The 11,208-nt window shown below is 38.9% G+C and overlaps 2 protein-coding genes across 7 annotated transcripts in view; one reads left to right on the forward strand and one right to left on the reverse strand.

Annotated features, from left to right (window-relative positions):
* Positions 1-5,299, forward strand: part of Nfe2l3 (nuclear factor, erythroid 2 like 3) — a 24,980-nt gene extending 19,681 nt beyond the window's left edge. The window contains exons 2-3 of the mRNA XM_029478209.1: positions 3,413-3,517; positions 4,076-5,299. Of these exons, the coding sequence (XP_029334069.1) occupies positions 3,413-3,517; positions 4,076-5,299 (1,329 nt within the window). The remainder of the gene's footprint in view (positions 1-3,412; positions 3,518-4,075) is intronic.
* A 2,828-nt stretch (positions 5,300-8,127) lies between these two features.
* Positions 8,128-11,208, reverse strand: part of Hnrnpa2b1 (heterogeneous nuclear ribonucleoprotein A2/B1) — a 9,481-nt gene continuing 6,400 nt past the window's right edge. For 2 of the 6 annotated variants that reach the window (XM_029478476.1, XM_021164577.1), the window contains 3 exons: positions 11,084-11,208; positions 10,395-10,477; positions 9,747-10,237 (listed from right to left, as the gene is read on the reverse strand). In XM_029478476.1, coding sequence (XP_029334336.1) covers positions 10,416-10,477; positions 11,084-11,208 — 187 coding nt within the window. In that variant the 3' untranslated portion in view covers positions 9,747-10,237; positions 10,395-10,415. Of the gene's footprint in view, positions 8,438-8,858; positions 9,043-9,746; positions 10,238-10,394; positions 10,478-11,083 lie in introns of those variants that run through there. The other 4 variants (XR_002378147.1, XM_021164576.1, XM_021164575.1 and 1 more) reach the window with 4 other exon arrangements.

Consider the following 11,208-nt stretch of genomic DNA (forward strand, 5'->3'; position numbering starts at 1 on the left):
AAACCTTCATAAAACTGCTTCCATGTTGGAACATGGAATTAGGGGTAACTACTGGGCCATGGTCACTCAAAAACGACTCCAGAATGAACTCTTACCCCCCCCCCCTTTTTTTTTTTTTTTTTTTTTTTTTTTGCAGAAACATATTAAACATCCAAAGAAGGCACTTTCTTGGTCTTACATAGCCCAAACTGTCCAAAACAGATCTTAAATTCCTGATCCTCCTACCTTCACCTGCTAAATGCTGGGATTATAGGCTTGTGCTATCATTCCCTGCCATGCCTTACCAGGCTTCTGCCCTTGGCCTGAGTCATTATGTACTACAAAGTGTACCCTTGTTCTCCTTGAGATGCTGTGTTGCTTATTAAGCTAGTCTCAAACTTGTGAGGTTGTGATCCACTTCAGCCTCCGTAGTAGCGATATTCCTCAGACTACCTCTGGCTTTTTTCTTTTCTTCTTTTTAAATAAAAGCTCTGACTTTAAAACAAAACAAATAAGTATGGGTGTTTTGCCTGCCTATATGTCTCTGCACCCTCTACGTGCCTAGTGCCTAAGGAGGTCACAGGAGGGCATTAGATCCCCTGGAACTGAATTTTAAAGCCACCAACTGCAGGCTGGGACTCTGCAAAAGCAGCCAGTACTGTTAACTGCCGAAACATTTCTCCAGCACTGTCTGCAGTTTTGGTGAACTTCTTAACGAGGAAACAAAAGAAGAGTCAGAATAGTAAGCCAGTTTTCCAGGCTCTTTATAAAAGAAACGTGACCTGGACTAAGAGTGCAAACAGGTAACATGCTTTCCTGGGTAGATTAAGTGACTGAAGACCAGCTCTTCTCACTTAAGAAAAATAAAGCTTGAGATACTTACACAGGCTAAAAAAGCTCCATTAAATGTCTCCTCTCCACATTTTTAAAGTCTCAATCTAAAGTGGAACTATTTTAGAAGTCTAGGGAAAGGAATTTTAAAACTCCAGGTTCACATTCTCCAACAACATAACATGAATGGAAAGCGCCCTTTCAGTGTTTCTAGAAACAACTCAGCTGTCCATTACTTTTGTAAAATCCTAGACACTAAACCACCAAGGAACTACAAAGTTTGCAACTTTTTTCTCCCTGCAGACAGAGTCTCAGATAGCCCAGGCTGGCCTCATTTGCTATGTAGCCAAAGATAACCTTAATCTCCTGACCCATAATTGCACTCCTTACGTGCTAGGATGACAAGCCTGTATCACACCTAGTCTGTTTAGTGCTGGGGACCTAATCCAGGGCTTACACCAAGCAAGCACTTTACTGAGCTGCATTCCCAGTCAAAAATGTTTCCTGTGGTTTTACTTAGACGGGAGCTTGCCATTTGTACCCTGGGGTTGGCCTTTTTAGTCGATCTGTCTCTGCCTCCCAAGTGGTGAGATTCCAGGAAAGCACCACTATTCTTGGCTTTATGTAATAGGGACAAATAGCCAACTTCTTTGAAGCCAAATGTCTCAATGTTGTGTAGACTTCGGTGAAATTGACTATATTAAAGATAAACAAGGCCAGGTGTGGTGGCATGCCTTTGATTATAGCACCGGAGATGCAAAGGCAGGTGGATCTCTGAGTTCAAGGCTAGCCTGGTCTACATAGCAAGTTCCAGGTCAGCCAAAACTACATAAACTGTTTATAAAAGAAAAAAAGAAGCCGGGAAGTGGTGGCGCGTGCCTGTAATCACAGCACTTGGGAGGCAGAGGCAGGCAGATTTCTGAGTTCGAGGCCAGCCTGGTCTACAGAGTGAGTTCCAAGACAGCCAGGATTGCACAGAGAAACTCTGTCTCAAAATCCGCCCCCCCCTCCCAAAAAAAGAATGAAAAAAGAAAACTAGAAGCCTAGAGTGTTTTCCACTGTTAGAATCCTCAATTTGGAGGTGATACATTGGTAAAAACTAAATTAAACTGTTAATTAGACTGAGCAGAGAACTTACTAGAAACTCAATTAATTCCTTAGCTGAGCTGTTGTCCCTAAAGGAATCACTGTATTTATTCCCTATGGATCCACCACCCATCCAGGGCTACAGAGAATATCCTCAACCTCCTGAGCACAACAGCCAACTGACAAACAAGCAAAAGGGTTAAAAATTTGGAGTTATTAACACAATAATTCTAAAAAAAGATATGAAGCATCATTTTATGTAACAAATTTGGTCCACAAGCCACTAAAATACAGTTTTCCAATTAAGGAACAATTTAAAAGTTAATATTCATTTAGCATCAATATATAGAAAGCCAGCCAGGAGTGGTGGCGCATGCCTTTAATCCCAGCACTCGGGAGGCAGAGGCAGGCGGATTTCTGAGTTCGAGGCCAGTCTGGTCTACAGAGTGAGTTCCAGGACAACCAGGGCTACACAGAGAAACCCTGTCTCCCTGTCTCAAAAAAAATATATATATATGTGTGTATATATATATATATATATATGTATATATATACATATATATATGTGTGTGTGTGTGTATATATATATATATATATATATATATATAGAGAGAGAGAGAGAGAGAGAGAGAGAGAGAGAGAAAGAGAGAGAAAGAAAGCCTATGGTACTATGAACTCCCTAACAAATGTTTCATAGAACCCAATATATCTGACAAAGATAAATGTATTTGTGTATACTGTCAGTCCAATTCTATCTCTACTACAAAACCTTAAACATTTAGTGTAGATGTCATAAATAGCACATACTAATAGAATCCTGTGTTCACTGATATCCTAGTGCACTCTGAATGGATATTATTTTGTGTATGCCAGGCACATGTGTGGAGGTAAGAGGACATTACTGTGGGGTCTGTTCTCACCTCACACCTTGACGTGATTTCTGGGGATTGAACTCAGGTTGTCAAGACTTGTGCTGAGAGGGCTTTACTGTCTTTCCATCCTTGCTGAATATTTTAAAATAGTGATACAAGGATGAATTTAAGGTCAGAATTTAATTGAGAACTAAAATCAAAGGTTTGGAACCAGGTTTCAAGACAGATGCTTCCCACCTAAAATGTCAAGAAATAGGAAGCAGAAGTATTTGTCTACTAGAAATCCGAATCCTTAGATATAAACCCAGTACTGGGAAGGCGGAGGCAGGCTGATCTCTGAGTTCCTGGCCAGTCTGGTCTACTAAGTAAGTTCCAGAACAGCCAGGACTGTTACACAGAGACTGTTTCAAAAAACTAGAAACAAAACAAAAAATGCCACCAAAACTAAACCTCTTTCAAGTCACAAAATTTGAGCCAGATGTGACAGTGCATTCCAGATTTTCCAGCACACAAAAGGCTGAGATAGGATTGCCATGAGTTCCAGACCAGGCTTGGCTTGGTTACAAGCCCCTCTCAAAAAGGACAAAACAGAAAGGGGGGAGAAAAAGCCTAAAACTAAGATTTCAGTGTTTTTCTGATGGTAAACATTTTCTGTTTATATACAGAGCCATCTACATTGGTCAGATACAGCTTTCTCTTTGGAAGATTTATTCCAACTACTTTCATCACAGCCTGAACATTCTTTGGAGGTAAAAGGGACCCTGACTTGTATTTATCACCCACCCCACACTACCCCCAGTAAGACCCTTGAATTGACAGACCTCTGTGAAGACTCTCCTACTTGGAAGGCACAGCAATTTGCCAATTACATTCATTACAAAATACAAAGGCTTAATTTTCATAGAAATAATCACTTTGGAGAATTAAAATGTATGCCATTTTGTCAGAATTAGACCATTGTTAACTTTGTTTTCCTTGTAGCATGAGTCTCTTAACACCCCATCCCAGACTAATGAGGACTGCTCATTAGCTTATCCTTGGCCCTTCACAATGTGGGCTTTAGCTTCAAATGTATTGACTAAGAGCTGTATCTTAATGTTGGGATGCTTAATGTTTGAAATAAGCTCAACTCCCTGATTCAAGACCCTTTACCCCCAGGTTCATCAGCATATTTTTAGATAACATATTGTATCTCAAATAGGGAATTGTTCCTAGTATATCTGTATTACAAAGAAATTTGACAAAAGTAACCTGAGACTATGTATTAGCAGTGGAACTCCGTTTGAAATAGTGTTTTTGTTCTTCAGGGCATCTCAGTGGAAGACATTCCACCTTTTCTGAGCAGTGTCTGTGAAAGTGTTAATTCCTCAGCACAGAACATAAATTTGAGCCAAGCTATAAGCCATGATGTCAATCTTCACGAAGCCATGCTGTTGTACCCCAACAACACATTTAGAAGAGATCCATCAGCAAGGTCTTCACAGGCACAAGAACCATTTCTGCAGTTAAATTCTCATACAAATCCTGAGCAAGCCACTCCTGCAATGTCTCTTCCACCATTTGACAATCAAATGAGGAACCTAACAAGCCAAGATCTCCTGTATGACCTGGATTCAAATATATTTGATGGAATAAACCTAATGTCATTGGCCACAGGTTTCAGTCCATTGGAAGTTTCTCAACTTTTTGAAGAACCAGATTCTGGGCTCCCATTAAATTCAAGTTACAACAGCACCTCTCTCACAAACTCTAATTCTTCTTACCGTATTTATGATGGAACTGTAGGTTACCATAGTGACCTACAGTCTCTTTGTCATGATTTAGGTGCTGTAGGAGGCTGCTACCCAGAACCCCATAAACATTGTCATATGGACCATAGGACTATAGCTGGCTTTCATGTGTCCCTTGAATGTCAGCAAGTATTTCATGACCACACTTACCATTTACAGTCAGGTGCATCAGAGCCCACATCTGAATCTTTTGCATGGTCTGGGAAGTCACAGAAAACCAGTGGATGCCTTGATAACCCAGATAGAAACTTGAGCCGTGATGAACAGCGTGCTAAAGCTCTGCACATTCCCTTTTCTGTAGATGAAATTGTCCGTATGCCTGTTGACTCTTTCAACAGCATGTTAAGCAGACACTACCTGACAGACTTACAAGTGTCTCTCATCCGTGATATCAGGCGAAGAGGAAAAAATAAAGTTGCTGCTCAGAACTGCCGTAAACGTAAACTAGACATCATTTTGAATCTAGAAGATGATATATGTAACTTGCAAGCAAAGAAAGAAGCCCTTAAAAATGAGCAAACTCAATGTAGCAAAGCTATTGACATCATGAGACAGAAGCTACATGGCCTTCACCACGATGTTTTTAATAGATTAAGAGATGACCAAGGTAGGCCAGTCAATCCAAGCCAATATGCACTTCAGTACAGCCATGATGGAACAGTTTTGATTGTACCCAAAGAGCTCGTCTCATCAGGCCACAAAAAGGAAGCCCCAAAGGGAAAGAGAGAGAGAAGAAACTGAGCAGCTCCAGCGACCAGCATCACAAACTCTTCAACTACTTTAAGATTTTAAAAGTACTAGTACTTGAATCATTCAGTTAATTCTGATGTTTAGGAATCAAGATTATGCTTCTGTGAAGTTGGGAGAATCCACATGTTCCTGCACAATTCATAAATATCTATGTGAAGTAATCTCCAAGAACTACAGCCACCTTATAATACAGTGGTCACCTGAAAAAAATGCTTTAACACCTTATGGCTTAAAATTGAAACAGCCTTAGTGTTTTCTGAAGGTTATTTTTTAATATTTAACTTGTGTGTGAAAATAAAATTTTGTATTTAAATTATTACAAAAATATTTTATTTCAACAAGTCCAAAGAATACTTGCCTTATATATTTAAAAATCCAAGGTTAATAATCATTGACAAGCTTCTAACCAAAATACCCATATTTAAATGCAGTTAGGCCACAGCCCTACATCTATATAAAAAATTTACAGCACTAGTTTGTGGTGACCCACTATTTTAAAACTCGGATGTTCAAAACTGGAAAAACTGAACCGGCCATGGTGGTGCACGTCTTTAATCCCAGCACTAGGGAGGCAGAGGCAGGCAGATTTCTGAGTTCGAGGCCAGCCTGGTCTACAGAGTGAGTTCCAGGACAGCCAAGGCTACACAGAGAAACCCTGTCACCCCCCACCCCCAAACAAAAACAAAACAGACACCCCAGGCAGTGGTGGTGCATGCCTTTAATTGCACAAGGGAGGCAGACAGGTGGATTTCAAGGTGAGTTCAAGGCCAGCCTGGTCTACAGAGTGGAGAAGTCGGGGGTGTGGGGGACAATGCACATGTACCACAAATAATCTTTAATACCCGGACCATTATAGCAAGCTGCATTTTGTGTACCTCACCTGTCATCAATTTTAGGTTTTTAAAATTGCATAGCTAACATCCAAATAGCCTGTAATTAATGTCACATGGTCACCCAGTGCAGTGAGTCAATTAGTTTTTCCTAAATGTCAAAATGCTTGATGTCAATTGGACGGAAATCTGTGTGACAAATTTCAATTTTATGGTAAATCTTATTATCTACAATTACATTGAATGAGATAGATGTATGAGCTAATGGTCCATGCATTCATCAGGTGTGTAAATCCTGAGTACACTGCAGCTGTCTTCACACACCAGATTCCATTCTAGACCTACCACTGGTTGCTGGTTCTTGGACTCCTGGAAGAGCAGTCAGTACTTATAACCCGAGCCATCTCTACAGCCCTTACCTTTATAAACCCAAGGTGAAAGAGTAAGGATACTCCTAGCATGTGAATGCCAGGAATAGTAAGCATTACAGCAAGCAACAATGGGTAGAACTGGGCGTTCACCAGCTGCTCTTAAAGACCTAGCTTTATTCCCAGCAGCTCTTTATACACACACAGGGCAAATTTTCTTGAATGATGGCCACCTGGTGAAACCTTCCTTTTTTTTCGACTTTAGGTCAAAGAGCTAGTATCTGGGTTGACTACATACAAGACCATTTGGACATCTGCCCTTCCTTAAACTAGTTCAACCGTGACTTCCAGATAGTGCCCTATTGGGAGACTTGATGTCATGGGAGATACATCATCCCCAAAGTTCCCCGAAGCCTACTTACACATTAGTATGCCCAATTTTGAGCACAGCTACCAGACAATGTAGGTTTGATTTATCTCTTGTAATACCTTAGTACTCTGGGCCAAAATTGCTTCAGAACTTGTGAAAGCTTTCATAATGAAAACCATTTGTTCCCAGTCAGAGCTCAACAGGTACCAGAATGAAGATTGCTGAACTGTTTGCAAAACTGATGACAGGCAAGTTGTCCTTCCATCAGTTTAATGAGAGCTACCATGTTAGCTCTTCTGTGTGACCCAAGCTCAAGTTCCCAGTGGTAGACAGACCAACTCAAACCACACATCCAGGGTATGGAAAACCATGTGCAACTTTACACTCAAGATTGTAAAAGCTAAAAACCAGATGCTAAGACACCTCAGTGATCCCTTCACCCAGAATTTCCTTTTAAAGTAGCACATACAGCAAGCACAGTACCATACCTCCCATGAGTCATCACATTTTCCCTTTTATGTGATTGCCTTAATTTCACTTCCACTGTTTTAGTGTTTAAAAAACAATTGTGTGATATAGACTTTATTTTGCTCTAAAGTCCAAAAACAAACTCTTAATGGCGACAGGTATGTGTACAAGAGACTCTCACCATGCAGCCTTGTCTCGAACATAGCCTTTAACTTCCCAAGTGCTGGGATTGAGGGCATGCACACTACCTATTGGGTTTGCTAGCCAAAAGCCAAGTATTTGGAATGACTGTTGATACATTAGTTTACAAGATGTTAAGAGCTCACATTTATTAGCCATTGACTTACCTGTATATATTGCTTTATTGTCATAAGCAAATGAGGTTAGCGCGCTGGTTGTTTTAAATCAGTTACCCATTACCCTTAAACCACAGTACCGAGCTTAACCACTGCTACCCATTCACAATTGGAATAAAACTCAGTGTGACTCAGGTATTCTGCAAAAGTGGTAACTCAAAACACTATCTGGTTAAAATCCATGGTTTCAAAATGCCACCATTCATGTTCAGCATCAAGTTGTAGCAGTGCACAATTCATAGTAAGGTATATTTTATTAGACAATAAATAATGCCTATTAATGCTTTTTCTCCTATTAGTATTGAATGAAAATTGTAAATGTATAGTTCTGTGCAAAACTAATCTAGCATTTATAGTGGCGATCTTGTAGACAACTGATGTCGATAGAACAAGATTCACACTTATGTGTAAGCATTACACCAAGTAATTTGGATACAAAAGTATTTATTTTATAAAACTTGTATTTAAAATAGAGCTCTTATCTGTCTACTCACAAATCCTAAAACAATACATTATCCTTTGCTAATTTGATGTTACCCTTTACAATCAGCATTTTTGTAATTTTATTAAGAACCTGTACTAAATGAAGTTTTAAATCAGAAAACATTCCCTTTTGTTAAGTGCTTCTTAAATGAAGGCACCACAAGAACTACTTTCAGATGGTACAGAATTTCTTATTTCTTGAAGACTCTGTGGTTGACCACTTCTTCATTAGTTACCTGCAGCAAGACACCTTCCTGCCAAAGGAAAAAAAAAGTATCTGAAGAAGTTTATCATGTTTGTCCAAAGAACCTAAGTAACTTCAGTGGTTGTTTTAGGATTAAAGCAGACTCACTGATGTGTATAATAAGCTCTGAATATCACATTTCTGAAAAGGCAGTAAAGCCTAGAAATCAAGAGGGCTGTTTCAGGAAATTTCAATAGCCAACCTACAACATTTTAGGGCAGGACAATGGGCAAAAAATTACCACATTTTAACCCAATTATTTAGTACAGGGTACATAAGAGGGTTTTGCTGCTGCTGTTGCACAGAACACTGTCAGACTCATCCCTGATAAGCATGTATAGTTGTAACCACAATAAACACAATGCCTTTAAATGCCTACTTGACTCAAACTGCTTGAACCAGGATAGGTGAATGAATACACAAGGGTGGAATGATAGGTAAATCTCATTTATTGAACTTGCAGCCTAACTTTTACCTACCATTTTACTACCAACACCACTGAAGGAAGCAAGAAAAGCTTTATTAATGATCACTTGGCTTGCCTCAGCTGTTGAAATGAAGCACTTTACAGTCTTTGTGGCAGCAGAATATACTTGTCCATGGTTCATATCAATGCTAAAATTCCAGCAGGGAAAAAAATGATATGTTAAGCACCTGAATCTTCATGGAAAGGGAGGGGGTGAGAAAGAAGGAAAAAAAGGGAAAACAACCAAAATAATTTAAGTAAATGACAGATTGGAAAACAGGGTTTATAAAATTATCTTGAGTTTATTGTTAAACTCAATTTATAAGCTATGTTAAACTACATAAGAACTATACTGAGAAGACCATTGAAGAGTTTATTAGTTTATCTTTTAAGGGAGGAAAATTAAGAAAGAAAAAGTAAATAAGTTCTTACCTAAAGAAGTTTAACTGAAGCTTAGAACTACTTTGCTCTACACCCTCAGCTTTCGTTGGCATCCTTATCAACTACTGTAGTTAAAGCTTTGTAGATACAGCACAGTTTTTTAAGACTGGCTGAGATTAGTCGTCAAGAGTTCTCTTGTACTAGACCTGTGTCCCTGAAGAGTACCTCGCTGGGGTTATTTCCTTTCCTTGCATTGAAGAAGCAGCATCTAAAAGATCTAAAAAGGTGTTTCTCTTTGCAGAGATATCCCTTAAGTTAACTAGGTAATTTATTCCTGATGAATTTCAGACAACACACTTAAATCTGACCAGCATTTTTATCTTACACAAATACAACAACAGCTTTGCAATGGACCTTAATTATACTACCCACTCCTTAACTTATTTAAAATAAAAAGTCTATAATTACACAATTTCCTTTAGAATTATTTTATTAAATCATAAATGTACAACAGCTTCTTAACTCTACACACGCACTTAAAATTTTTAAAGGAAAAACGTTATGTCTTATTACACCATGATCCTGGCTAATAGCTTTTCAAAACTTTTGAGAAAAATCTTAAAAAAGGTTTCACATGTCACCTGAAACTTACAAATTTAACATTATCAAAGAAGGAATGCTTCTACACTCTTACAAAGACCACTAGAAAGAAACAACAATTAAAAAGCTAAGAAACTGTCTCAAAGGCATTTTTTACAATCCTTCCTCCACAGTAAGGTAATGTTATTAAATAATCCAATCCATTCACAAAATGGCTCTCTGCATCTGCTCTGGTGTCTTCTGCCATATCACTGCATATTTATGCATGACTGAGATAAGAGTTTCCTTAACATGTTATTTCGATAACCTGAAGCTGTTCTGTTACCTCTGGGCTCTCATCCTCTCCTATTTATACAGTGAAGCCTGTTTCAACAGAAGTAAAGAGTAAAAAAAAAATAGGTTATGAAATTATCCATCTAACCAGATTTTAAGGAAAGATAACATGATCCTAAAATGCTTTTAACTCCTGCAGCTAGTTCTCCCAAGATAATAATAATTGTAAAACTTAAAAACTACTTACCCATGGTAAGTAGGAAGAAGCTTAATATCTGCTCCTTCCACCATAGCCACCACTTCCTCCACTTCCTCCAGGACCATAATTCCCTGCAATGATTGAAACAAGAAAGCATGCTTAGAACATATATAAATCTGAAGGTTTGTGTCTGTATTGTGGAAACTAAGTTCTCTTTCAGCCTTGTTGTGATAGTCTGTATGTACACAGACCTGGCTGCCCTACAATGTAAATAAAGTGATTCTACTTTTGAATACTACGATTAACAGCACGTGAGAAGTGTGACACACCTTTCTAAGCCACTTTCAAACACAAGCAGCTTAAAATAGGTTGGACCTTACGAAGCTAAATGGCAGAGCATATTTGATACATGATTTCATATGAAGGACAAGGAAGACTGAAAACATGATCTGTCTCCATCTCCCCATTGCCAGGATTACTGGGAGTAATGCTTGTTAAATTCAAGAGCTAATCACTAAATTGGGTGTGGGTAGAAATCCTAGATTATATAATAAGAGACCCGATCTAAAAACAATGCCCCTTCAACCCATACTACCAACAAAAATCAATCATTGAACAGTTACACAAGGACACTCTCCTTAGCTGGCATCTATTATATCCTCACTTTCTGAGATGCAGAACTATGTGGACTTCCATGACTCCCCCAATCACCCAGAAGAACTGTGTTTAGTAATTACCTCCACCATATGGTCCTCCCATGTTCCTGCTACCCCCAAAGTTTCCACTCTTCATTGGACCATAGTTAGAAGGCTGCTGGTTATAATTTCCAAAATCATTGTAACTTCCACTTCCATAATTTCCT

The sequence above is a fragment of the Mus caroli genome, chromosome 6 (genome assembly GCF_900094665.2).
Source record: "Mus caroli chromosome 6, CAROLI_EIJ_v1.1, whole genome shotgun sequence".
In the NCBI taxonomy this organism is placed as follows: Eukaryota; Metazoa; Chordata; class Mammalia; order Rodentia; family Muridae; genus Mus; species Mus caroli.